Source organism: Girardinichthys multiradiatus, chromosome 12, assembly GCF_021462225.1.
Source record: "Girardinichthys multiradiatus isolate DD_20200921_A chromosome 12, DD_fGirMul_XY1, whole genome shotgun sequence".
NCBI lineage: Eukaryota > Metazoa > Chordata > Actinopteri > Cyprinodontiformes > Goodeidae > Girardinichthys > Girardinichthys multiradiatus.
In genome coordinates, this window is record NC_061805.1 from 47,879,429 (window position 1) to 47,892,814 (window position 13,386).

The following is a 13,386-nucleotide window of genomic DNA, read 5'->3' on the forward strand; positions in this document are numbered from 1 at the left end:
AAAAAGCAAATTAAAAGCATATATTGTAGTCTGGGTAGCAAAACCTTATACATCCTGCACATTAACCGTAACAAGTTAATTTGCTGAAATTTAACTTTACTATCTCAGGATTACATGTTGTTAGCTGTTGCTTTCTAAAACGTTTTCTTTTTCATCCCCAGAACAAAAAGTACTTTTTGGAGTAGAAGGAAAGTCAAAGTGCATGTTATCAAAAGTGGCCTATACGTTCCTGAAAGTAACTGGTATGTTTGGGTTGAGTAACCTTTTAAGTAACTTGTAAATTATTTAATGCAATCTGTAGATTTTGGCAGAGTAACCTGTAAGGTCTTGGCTGGTAATCTTCAGGGTTTTTGGGAAAGTACTTCTGTATTTCCTGTAGGTCGGTGACACAGCAGAAATGCTCAAACCTTTAACTTCTTAGAAAATGACCTGTAAATTCCTGAGAGTGATCAGTACGGCAAGGATGGTAAACCTGTAGGTCACCGAAAGTGACCTGTAAATTTAGAAAGAATAGCCAAGAAGTAAATCTGTAGGTTTCATGGAAAGCAATGTTTAAATTTTAGACTTTTAGATGTTTTGAAACATACTATGTATGTTCCCCAGAGTAAACTGTAGTAAGGGCTCTTTTATGCATTAACAGCATTTACATTTCCCTGATTGCAACATTTATTTAACATCTTTCCTCTCACAACTTGTTCATGCTTTTTTTCCTTCTTAATGGTTACTAAAGATTTAGTTTTAGTGTTTTCTGTAGTTTCTATGGAAGGTTTTTCTAATGACATTTCTTATAAAACTGTGTAATTAAATTCTAACCATACTTAATTCAGAAAATACAAGCGTGTAAAAGGCATAAATACAGCCGTTAGTGTCACCTTTCGATGGAATACCAGAAGTTAATGTGTGATGGTCCACACAGTTACACAAGCTTCATTCTCCGTTGTTCCGATTAGAGTCGCCTGTAAGCCTAGGTAACTCCTACTCTTTCTGTGGGTCTCCATCCAGGTGAAGACGCCTCTCTGCCTCTCAGCACCGGTGGCAGTTACCAGATCCTGGTCAACAACGTCTTCTACTTCACACAGAGAGTCGTGGACAAGCTGTGGCAGGGAATGTTCAGCAAGGACTCCAAGCTGGTGGTGGACTTCATCGTGCAGCTGATTGGACAGGTTCATCCAAAATCTGCCTTTTTGAGCTGTTTCATGTGTAATGTTGCAATAGTATTTTTTGGAAATTGAGCTGCTTCGGTTTTCTTAGTTTTTTTTTTAAGCCTGTTTATCCAAGGTAACAGAATATAAACAGTTTTATTGCCTCCTGATTCAATGAAGCAGATTGTGATACACGGACCAGCTGCCTGAACTGAATAATTTCAAGTTAAAGCAACCGCTTCGTCTACAGAATACAATTAGATAAGCAGGATGTGTTTGACTGGAAACAGTTGCCGCTTTTCCGCTGGCTTGTTATAGGCAGCGCTGCTCCGCTCTACTCTGTACTACGGTACCAGTTGTGTTTCCACTGACCCGATAACTGAGGCTATGGCGGCTGAAACTGAAATTATAACAAATAAATAAATAGAACATAAAAACATAAACAAAATACTAATAATGTTTGCATTACTTTATATTCAAGAATTTCTTATATATGTTTTTTCATGTATAAAATGATCCACTGGGATAATTATCTGAACACAGCCAAGCCAGAACTTATAAAATAAGGCTCAGGGGTTCTGATGGGGGGGGGGTTGAGGTGGCAGAAGAAGCAGAGAGGAGAGATGCTGCTGTCTGGTCTGGTGAAGCTCCAAGGTTTGCCTAAAGAAGTTACAATTTTGGGCTTTATGAGGAAGTTTTTGTCTCAGCCATGGCAATAATGAGAACAAGGACTTTAAAACACAAAACCATGGACTAATTTAGAGCCCTGATGTGTCCTATTTTGTCTCTTTCAGCCTTCAGGCACGATTTATGATTCGTAAATTCGGTATGACCCGCTTCGGCCATTGTGGTCCTCAATATTATTGTAGTCGCTCTTGGGTTTTATTAACCTTTCCCTGCCTCAGCGAAAACCTTCTCATATCTCCTTGTGCCATGGCCAATCAGTGAACAGCAGTCTGTTCATGTGACATGTAGTCCCTACTCTGCCCTGATCATACCTGCTCTGGAGCAGGGACCAAAAAAATAGGTACCAGTACGGAAAAACAGTAATGGAAACGTTCACAAGGCGGGCCGAGTGGAATAGAGCCAGTGGACCGGGGAGTATAGAGTATGTATGGGGGGTGTGAGTGACTGTACGATGTCCATTGTTGTGTGTCCTGTGTGAGTGCTTTTTTTTGTACGCATAAGGGTGGGAATGTGTGATTGTGACTTTGTGCGCCTGTTTTTGTGTCAGGTTGGGTCTTTGACTGCTCCCTCTCCTTTTTCTCCTCTATTCTTTTCTCCATCACTCCCTTTGTCCTTTTTGCTCCACCTCTCTCTCTTTCTTGCTTCTTTTTTTTTTTTGCTTTTTGTTTCCATTTTTTGTTTCCTGTGTCCATTGCAACTGAAATAATCCCAAAGCAGTTTCTACTAAAGTTTTTCTTTTTGAATATTTATAAGAAAACATTTATGAAAGTGAATCCGTTCAGACAGCAATTCTGAGCGCTACTCTGCAAATATCTGCCCATTTTAACTTGAAATTACAAAAATACTAATGTTAAATCATTTAGGGCCAAGCTTTTAAACAGACGGGAATTTTAGTGTGCATATGTATCTAGTTGGCGTCAAGACTTTTTCTTTGTTTTTGTGCAGCACATAAAGTTAGGAGATTAGTTAGAGAAAAATTAGCCTAGCAGCTATAATATGCATGTTAATTCTAAAAATATCTGATCTGATTAGTTCAGTTTCTGGTCACCTGCTTATTGTTGGTAATATTCTAGGAATCAAACCAAGTAGCTGCAGTATGCCCATTAACACTTACAGCCTGCACTATAGTGAGTGTAATGTTGGTGTTTGACTTCTTGATCTCCAGGTTTGTTGGTTAAAAGTAAAATTTTTCTGAATATGTTTTTATTTTAGGAGCATCAACCAGGCTTCATTTAAAACCTACTGATGACTGACTAGAGTTCCCTCCCAGTTGCTCCAACAAAAATCCTCTTTCTGCAGCTTTGTTCACATTCTGACCGCAGTGTTATAACAAGGAAATAAAATGTTTTCCCTCTGGTTGCAGTCCAAGAGGCGGTCCCAGGGTCTTTCCCTCGACACCATCTACCACTGCCTGAACCGGACCGTGCTCTACCAGCTCTGTCGACCTCACAAGACGGTAGCTCAGCAGGTGGCCCTGCTGGACGCCCTGCGGGTCCTGACGGTCAACCGCAATCTGGTACTCGGGCCGGGCAACCACGACCAGGACTTTGTGGCCTGTCTGGCTCACTGCTTCATCTGCCTGCATAGCGGGAGGTAAGGACACCAAAAACTGACCTGCGAGCAGGAGTTTGTCTTACTGGTTTTGAATATAAAACATGTGCTTTATAATTAGTGTTGTGTAATGTTCAAATGTTCTGAGACTGAATTTAGAATTTTCATCATCTGTGTGCCATTATCATCAAAATGACAAGAAATAAAGAAATATTTCACTGTATGTGTAATGAATCTATGTGATATATTTTTTTTTCCACTCACTTTACCAAAGTAGGTCCCTGCATGACACCTGTCCCAAGAGCATGATGTTTGCATTAGAAAGTGCACGAACAAGCCAGTGCAGTCTGGCCATTTTGCAGCGCTTACACAGATCTGTGCACTTGCACTATGTCGCTCCATTGCTTCCATTGCTCTGCTTTACAGGCAATGGAAGGAAGGTTTGGAAAACACTTTTACAAATTAATGCTTCAGGACATTTGGCAATTTAGAGACATGCCCCTTTTTTTCAGCCCTATGCCAGAGGACAATTTGGCCATTTTAGATGTCCACTTTTCTGGAGAGGGGAATCGTCCGAGCTTCTGCTGGCAACAACTTAATGCTCACCTTCTACCGATGATCCACATAGCCTGGCCCTGTCTTTTAGTGTTTAACCCTTTCTCTCTCCTAGACATGGCAATTGACTGAGCTTAACTGTGACTAACTCTATGTGCTCTCTTTCAGACTCTAACCTTAAAAACTGGCTCAGAGTTAATCTGTTCTTTCTTTCTAGGTGAAACGACTAAAGGAGCTACATCCATTAACATTTACTTTTCCTTCCCATAGAAAGTACTCCTGGATCAGTGCTTCTTTGTTCTCTTTGTATCTCTGCTCTGTTCTCTCTAACCCCCAGTCGGTCGTGGCAGATGGCCGCTCACACTGAGCCTGGTTCTGCTGGAGGTTTCTTTCTGTTAAAAGGGAGTTTTTCCTCTCCACTGTCGCTACATGCATGCTCAGTATGAGGGATTGCTGCAAAGTCAACGCCAGTGACTGTCCGCTGTCTCTACATGCTCATCCGGGAGGAGTGAATGCTGCAAGTCACTGACTGGATGCAATCTGCTGGGTTTCCTTAGACAGAAAAACTTTTTATCCAATTTGAATAAATAACTAACTCTTACTGCACTGTTCAATGGTTACGATTAATTGGAATGTATGTACCTGACTGTTGTAAAGTTCCTTGAGACAACATGTGTTGTGAATTGGCGCTATATAAATAAAACTGAATTGAATTGAATTGAATAGATGTTACCTTAGCCTGCTTTGTTTTTCAGTTTTATGTGGGATTCAGTGACGGATTGCATTGCCTCTAAATACATGCGCAGTAGTAATATTCTATACGCTTAAAAACAGGTGCGATGAGATTGCTGTACCACCAGAGCGACTGGCCATTTCAGGACACGTTTGTAGGACATGTTGGTCCAACATTGTCTTTTATGTCTCCACAGCAGCGTGGAGGGCTTCGGTCTGGAAGCGGAGGCCAGAATGACTACCTGGCACATCATGATGCCCGCAGAGAATGAAACTGACTCTACACACAGCCACGATGTCAGCGAAGGTGAGTCCAATGCTCGCTGTACCCGTGTGTATTTTTGTGGACGCAGATGGAGTTTAACCATGTCCTTTCCATTTATCATTTTCACAAAAACACCTGAGAATCAGCCAGAAGGTTTCTTTTAGTTCATCAGATCTTTCCCTCATCTGGTTTTCATTTTAAAAAGATGGGAACAAGACCCAAAAAAGTCCTGTCTGAATAGACTTTCACTGTTCAGATCTAGTCAGAATACAACAGGAACCTGATTACGGATCAAAAAATGTACTTACAGTTGTGTTCAAAATAATAGTGTTTAAAAACCTGTAGAAAGCTCACAATTCTTAGAATAGTTTTTATTTCCATGCATTGGGGACACTGCACATTATATTTAAAGTTAAACCATGAAGGAAAATGTATCAATCTTTTAATCACATACAGAAAAAGAAGAAAAATTAACATTGGGGCGTTCAACAAAATAGCAGTGTCTACATTTGTCTTTACAAACTCAAATATTTACTGTTTAAACTGAAAAATCTTTAGGATTTATCATTTCTGTGTAAACTAATATTTAGTTGTTTAACCACTTTTCTGAGAACTTCTTCAGATCTGTGTTGCATGAAGTCGACCCACTTCTGGCACCTGTGAACAGGTATTCCAGCTCAGAATGGTTTGATAACATTCCACAATTCCTCAGCATTTCTTGGTTTTGCCTCAGAAGCAGCATTTGTTATGTCACCCCACGCGTTTTTATTGAATTAATGTCCATTTAATTGTGCTGGCCACTCCAGAATTTTGATTTTGTTGGTTTGGAACAAAGATGCTGCTCGCTTACTGGTGTGTTTGGGGTCTTGTTGAAACATCCATTTCAAGGGTATTTCCTCTTCGGCATAAGGCAACATGACTTCTTCAAGAATTTTGATATATGCAAACTGATCCATGATGCAATAAATAGGCGGACACCATAGTGAGAGAAACATCCCATATCATGATGCTTGACCACCATGCTTCACTGTCTTCAGAGTGGACTGTGGCTTCAATTCAGTGTTTGGGGTCGTCTGACAAACTGTCTGTGGCCTTTGGACCTAAAAAGAACAATGTTGCTTTCATCAGTCCACAAAAGGATGAGTTGAGGAGTTCTTTGGCAAACTCCATCTTCTTCTGCATGTCTTGTCTTTAACAGTGGGACTTTGCAGGGGCTTCTTACCAATAAATTAGCTTCACACAGGCGTCTTCTAATTGTCACAGTACTCCCCGTTAACTTCAGACCTTCTTTGATCACCCTGGACCTGATCATTGGCTGAGTCTTTGCCATTCTGGCTATTCTTTCATTTTCTTCAACACCTTTCTGGTTTTGCTTTTCATCTTAAAGAGTTGGAAATCATTTTAGCAAGGTCAACGTCCTAATCAAAGTACGCTATTCTTTGGAACAATGCTTGTCAAATGTTAGAGAGAGATGCATGTGCAACATGTTCTGGCATCATCCTTAAATACGGGCCAGCTGATGGACTCCTGGTTCTTCACACAATGAATAAATGATTTCAGTAATTGAACTCCACGCTGCTGTTATTTTGAACATGCCTCGTTCAATCAATCATTTAATTAAACAGACTCAGAAGCAAGCATATAATGAATGTTGGTTCTGTTGGTTTTCTATGACTCTACTACACCTACTGGAAAAATGATTTGCCTTGTGGTGAAACGATTTCTGCCACAAACAGTGGTTGATCTGATTAATCTAGTTTGACTGTTGTTATTTCGAACACAGCTGTACTTTTCTTTGATGCCAGAGAAGCCATCTGACTTTGTCACATTAAAAATAATAAGCGTTCCCCTCTGCAGGACGGCAGCTGCTGCTGAAGGCTGTGAACCGTGTGTGGACAGAGCTGATGCACAGCAAGCGTCAGATGCTGGAGGACATCTTCAAAGTGTCTCTGCCCTGCAACGACAGAGGCCACGTGGACATCAACACAGCCCGCCCCGCTCTGGAGGAACCTGCTCTGAAGAGCTGGCAGAACCATCTGGGTGAGCAGAAACATAGTTATAGACTCAAAGCACATTTAACAGATCCAGAGTGTTGGTGGAAATGAGTTGGAAACTTTTTCTTGGTAGTTTCACACCTGCTAACTACGGGAGATTCATTAAGCACTGATGTAAACAGATTACTCCTAATAGTTCAAAGTGGTTCATATGTTTATTTAGTAACAAATAATCCATGTAAAACCAGCAAGCATGCTGTGTGGCTTATTCAGCTTATTCTGCTTCTCCGCACTGAAAGGAGCCAGTTGGCATGATTTGGGTATCTAACCAGATCAAACTACCGATACTAAGAAAAATACTCAACACCATTTGAAGGTGAAGGGTTCTTTCTAGTTAAGAGCAAAACGTATGACTAATTACAATATGACAATATTTTTACTTCTTTAATTAGAATCACCAATAAGTAGGGGACAATTCAGCCCTTGGTCAGAAAAATATTTAATATAAAAATGTATTTTTCCTGTTTACCAAAACAGTAGACATGGTAACATGGTTAATATCGTTTATGGAATAATGTACCTTTTCATTTGGTCCTGCAGTTATTTTTTTTTATTATAATTGCCTTTTTTTAGTTTGCCACTGTGTGCTGCCATTTGACTGTAAATTTGATGTTGATACAAATAACTTTTACTGCTGAGAGACAAATAAAGGGTCATTTTATACTGAAATAAATAGTGTTTGAAAACAAACATGGTTCTGACGCATGCAAAACATATTTTCTACAGTTTAAACAAGATTCTGGTACATTCAAAACTCAGTAGCAGCCATTCAACAGACAATTTTTATCTTTCTGGTCATTTTGCTGAATATTTTCTGTAGTGATGAACTACAGCAGCAGGGTTTGTTGCTATGAGTTGCTACTTTTTCTAGCGCTCAATAATCAGCTTAAGTCTGGCTCCACCATAATTAGGAACCGTCTGAGCTGTCAGCTGATTAAAGTTATCCTGCATTAATTCATACCGCATAAGCAAGGAGCGTTGCGTGGTTCTGAACTGCACACCTAGAAACGTAAAGTTATGTATATAACTACTGTTCCCTGAAGGAGAGTAACGAAGTAAAACACATGAGTATGGGATATCACGTCCTGCGTGTCCTGGCTGAAGCCACCTCTAATCACATCTCCTAGGCAAATTATGTGATGACGACAGGTGACAGGCCCCACCTGCACTATATACCTGTCCGTCATCATCGTCATTACTCAGTTCGACATCCGATATTCACCGAGCCCAGCTGAGTAGCGGGGCAGCCATGTGTTGTACTTCGTTACTGTCCTTCAGGGAACAGTAGTTATATGCATAACTTTACGTTCCCTTTTAGTCGATTCACTCAGTACAACACATGAGTATGGGACATTTATAAATGCCCCGCAGAGCAGCCATCAAACCTGGATCATGCACTGCATACTAGTGCAGCACATCAGACCCAGCAGGAAGAACAGAGTGAGCCACTGAAGGGGTTGTCACATCCAAACGATAAAACTTAACAAATGTGTGCGGCGAAGACCAGCTGGCTGCAGCACAAATGTCACTCATGGCCACCCCTCTAAATAGGGCCCAGGAGGTCGCTATGCCCCTGGTGGAGTGAGCCCTCACACCATGTGGCATTGGGAGACCCCTGTTGCTGTAAGCTAGAGAAATAGCCTGTCAGAAATGTTGCAGAGCCAGCAGAACCGCTAAGAGCTCCAGGTAGTTTATGTGGAGTTTGGATTGTACTGGTGTCCAAACCCCCCTCACGCCACGCACAACACGCGACAGCAGCAAGAGCAGAGTGTGAAGGTTCAATTAGCAGGGTAAGAGCACAGTTTTGCGCAAAATATTGAAATGCACACAACATTATGGGTGACATACCAGAGTTCAAAAGAGGACAAATTGTTGGTGCACGTCTTGCTGGCGCATCTGTGACCAAGACAGCAAGTCTTTGTGATGTATCAAGAGCCACGGTATCCAGGGTAATGTCAGCATACCACCAAGAAGGACGAACCACATCCAACAGGATTAACTGTGGACGCAAGAGGAAGCTGTCTGAAAGGGAGGTTCTGGTGCTAACCCGGATTATATCCAAAAAACATAAAACCACGGCTGCCCAAATCACGGCAGAATTAAATGTGCACCTCAACTCTCCTGTTTCCACCAGAACTGTCCGTCAGAAGCTCCACAGGGTCAATATACACGGCCGGGCTGCTATAGCCAAACCTTTGGTCACTCATGCCAATGCCACACGTTGGTTTCAATGATGCAAGGAGCGCAAATCTTGGGCTGTGGACAATGTGAAACATGTATTGTTCTCTGATGAGTCCACCTTTACTGTTTTCCCCACATCCGGGAGAGTTACGGTGTGGAGAAGCCCCAAAGAAGCGTACCACCCAGACTATTGCATGCCCAGAGTGAAGCATGGGGGTGGATCAGTGATGGTTTGGGCTGCCATATCATGGCATTCCCTTGGCCCAATACTTGTGCTAGATGGGCGCGTCACTGCCAAGGACTACCGAACCATTCTTGAGGACCATGTGCATCCAATGGTTCAAACATTGTATCCTGAAGGCGGTGCCGTGTATCAGGATGACAATGCACCAATACACACAGCAAGACTGGTGAAAGATTGGTTTGATGAACATGAAAGTGAAGTTGAACATCTCCCATGGCCCTGCACAGTCACCAGATCTAAATGTTATTGAGCCACTTTGGGGTGTTTTGGAGGAGCGAGTCAGGAAACGTTTTCCTCCACCAGTATCACGTAGTGACCTGACCACTATCCTGCAAGAAGAATGGCTTAAAATCCCTCTGACCACTGTGCAGGACTTGTATATGTCATTCCCAAGACGAATTGATGCTGTATTGGCCGCAAAAGGAGGCCCTACACCATACTAATAAATTATTGTGGTCTAAAACCAGGTGTTTCAGTTTCATTGTCCAACCCCTGTAGTCTGTGTCCCAACTGAAACTGAGCAAGGCCGCGGTAAAACGCGGCCACTCTGTGGTCGGAAAGACGTGTCCTGCTTGTAAGGGAGCATATTTCCAGACTGAGAAATGAAAATTGCTGACTTGGGATCAGCGAGCTTTTCTAAGAGTTAACCAAAAATCCTAGGGCCTGAATATGTGACAGAACCTGAGACACCTGCACTGTCTCTGGAACTGGCTATTAAAGCCCAATCGTCCAGATAAGTTAAAATGCGGACGCCTGTTTCTCTGAGAGGTGCTAGTGCTGCCTCTACACATTTTGTAAAGGTGCGAGGCGCTAGAAACAGACCGAAAGGCAGTACGAGGTACTCGTACGCCTTGCCCTCAAAGGCAAATCTCAGGTCGATCGTGGCGAAGCAATCGCCCGGGCTGATAGCACTCAGAAGCTACTTGAGTGTTCACATTTTGAACTTGTATGTTTGGAGGTATTTGTTCAGAACTCTCAAGTCCAGGATTGGACGAAGCCCGCCCCCTTTTTTCGGAACAACAAAATAACGGCTGTACCAACTTCTGTTCATGTCCGACTCGGGAACCGCACGGATAGCTCCTTTTGCCAACAGTGTATTTATCTCCTCTCTCAGAACCTCTGCTGCTTGGGCCATTACTGCCGTGTTTACCACGCCAACAAAGCGGGGTGGTCTCCGGCAAAACTGTAAACGGTAACCCATAGCAACGGTCCTCTCCACCCAAGGTTGGAGTGCGCATGTGCGCCACATATGGAGACGTGCAGCCAGGCGACTGGCCTGCGGCACTGTTGGTGGAACGGTGCTGCCCTCTCCCGACATGCGAGAGAGGTGCAGCCTCATTTGGCTGTCGCCTGCAGCTCTTTGATTTAGACTTTTTTTCATAGAAAAAACTGTTTTTATACAAACATTTGGAACAACTGCAGTGCTCAGAAACACATTCAACGCACCCAAACTGGGGGCTTTTAGTGCAAATACATTTGTGGGGAAATTGTGCTTGGGAGACTGTGTGGGGAAACGCTGCGCCTCTTGGGACCGGGATCCCGAACAACACCAGCAAAACCTCTTTTGGACAGCACCCGCCGAAAACTGCTCCCGAAACTTCTGAATCTCAAGTCCTACAGCTAGGAGGACTGTGTCTTCTTCTTCCGGGACAGCGAGTCCCTCTGGAGCCCTGGAGGAGGACCCCTGCTCCAGGCCGTCTTTCAGGGAGCTTGGCCGGGGTTCTGTGGCTGTGCCGTCTGAGGGCTCAAGCTCACGGGCCGCATCATCCTCTTCGGTTGAGGTGGCGGTACAGCTGGTTTGCGAGTGCCCGAGCTGGATTTGGGTCTCACATCTCGCCTGGGGATGATACTGCGCAGTGCTTCGGTCTGCTTTTTCCTCAGCTTTAATTTCGCCTGTATTGCATCGAGAGATTGCCCAAACAGCCCATCGGCTACCAGCGGTTCATCCCGGTAGACGGCTCTATCTCTATTCGGGATGTCAGAGGGCATCAGCCACAGGTGCCTTTGCGCAACCACCGTTGATGCCATCCCTCTGCCCAGTGACAGCGCTGCACAGCGGGATACACGGAGGATGTAGTCAGCGGTGATTCCCAGCTCATTCAAGAGTGGCATCAAAAGGCTCTCCGGCGGTGTTGCGGCTCCAAGCTCCGCCAAGCGCATAGCTTGGTATGTTTGCAGCATGGTAATGGAGCTCAGGGCACGAGCGGTGGTCGCTTGAGCCCTGTAGATTTTCTCCAATTGAGCAGCGGCGAACCTACAGTGCTTAGACGGAAGCGATGTTGGACCACCCACACCATGATTTTGGGACGGGGCCAGATATGCTGCCAAAGTCGGTTCCATAGGCGGAATATTCACCAGTCCGGCTTTTTCGGCGCCTTCCAGGTCCAGATACTGTCCATAACCAGGCACCGTGACGCGGGTGGACAGTGGTTTGTTCCATGAAGACATCAACTTGGAGACAAAGTCTGGGAACATGGGTAGATGGTGCTTGACTGCGGCCGGCTCCGAGGGAAGATAAAACCCCGCGAATCGGGTAGGGCCATTCCACGTCCAGGGTATCAGCTGCAAAAAGTCTATAGATGATGATAAATGAAGACTGTAGTGTCAGAAAGCTACGAGGAATAATTTGTCGTCTCAAGTAAAAAGTTGTACTTTCATTAAATCACAAATTCTGAGCAGTTTGAACATGTTAATGCAGACATTTTTAACAGCTTTGTAAAAATGTTTCCCCTGATCTCAGTAATAATGACTAAAGTAGATCTGTGTGTCACGCGCACTTGGTTTACAGATCTGTTATCTGCGGTAGAAACTGCTATTTTTGGGGGTTTTTTCTGCTTGAAGTTGAACACTGTTAATCATGAGGGCTTATTGTTAAATGGAACTTTTTCCTTTTCTGGGAAACCAGCCCATGAGAAAAAGTGCATCAGCCGCGGTGAAGCTGCAGCGCCGGCCGCCCAGTCCAAACTCTCCAGGGTCAGCAGCGGCTTCGGCCTGTCCAAGCTGACTGGTGTGCGTCGCAACAAGAAGGAGAACAGCCTGAACAAAAACAGTCCGTCTGCACAGGTATGTTTTTGAAAATGAAGCTGAAAAGACTCCTAATGTCTGCTCAGCTCAGTGATACTTCTGCATTTTCTGATCAACAGGAGACTTTCCAGTGGATGTTCACGCACATCGCAGTCGTTCGGGACCTCGTGGCTATGCAGTATAAAGAATATCAAGAGGTACCCAAACAACAGTGACACTGCAGAGAAGATGTCCATTGGGCCACTGTTCGATACATTTTTCACTTCCATTCATAATTCATAGCAGCCTTTTTAGAGTGACTCACCATTCACTTTTCATCCATCTCTTCCGTTCCACAGCGACAGCAGAACGCCCTGAAGTACGTGACCGAAGAGTGGGCAGCCATCGAGTACGAGCTGCTGCGTGAGCGAGGCCTCTGGGGCCCGCCCATCGGCTCCCACCTAGACAAATTTACGCTGGAGATGACGGAGGGACCCTGCCGGATGAGGAAGAAGATGGTCCGCAACGACATGTTCTACATTCACTACCCGTACATCCCTGAGGCCGAGACAAACACGAATTCTGCACAGGTAGGTAGCTTTATATCAAGAAAATCCTCCCAGAAGAATCACTGACAAAGTTTTTTTCTATTCAATTGTAACTATAATACAGTGCAGTCAGTTTCCGCTGAGTGTAAAGTGCCAAATGGTAAAAAGTTATCTAAAGAAGCGCAGTACGTTGCTTTGAGTTATTAACTTCACAGAAGTCCCTCGTCTTGAGCATGCATGGGGCGACAGTGGAGAGGAACAACTCCCTTTAACTCCCTTTAACAGGAAGAGACCTCCAGGAGAACCTTTTTCTGTTGTGATGGTAAAGCCATTAGGATTCAATTTGTAAAGTTGAGCTGAAAATAAGGGAATGGCATGCATTTTACTTGCATTATACATAAATAACCACATCCCACGCTCAAGG

At 43.8% G+C, this 13,386-nt stretch overlaps 1 protein-coding gene across 6 annotated transcripts in view; it reads left to right on the forward strand.

The window, feature by feature from the left end:
* Window positions 1-13,386, forward strand: part of wdfy3 (WD repeat and FYVE domain containing 3) — a 154,199-nt gene that overhangs the window by 111,617 nt on the left and 29,196 nt on the right. For 4 of the 6 annotated variants that reach the window (XM_047380825.1, XM_047380827.1, XM_047380828.1 and 1 more), the window contains exons 37-43: window positions 1,003-1,163; window positions 3,193-3,422; window positions 4,865-4,974; window positions 6,790-6,972; window positions 12,317-12,474; window positions 12,555-12,632; window positions 12,774-13,004. In XM_047380825.1, the coding sequence (XP_047236781.1) occupies window positions 1,003-1,163; window positions 3,193-3,422; window positions 4,865-4,974; window positions 6,790-6,972; window positions 12,317-12,474; window positions 12,555-12,632; window positions 12,774-13,004 (1,151 nt within the window). Of the gene's footprint in view, window positions 1-161; window positions 243-1,002; window positions 1,164-3,192; window positions 3,423-4,864; window positions 4,975-6,789; window positions 6,973-12,316; window positions 12,475-12,554; window positions 12,633-12,773; window positions 13,005-13,386 lie in introns of all 6 variants that reach the window. The other 2 variants (XM_047380824.1, XM_047380823.1) reach the window with 1 other exon arrangement.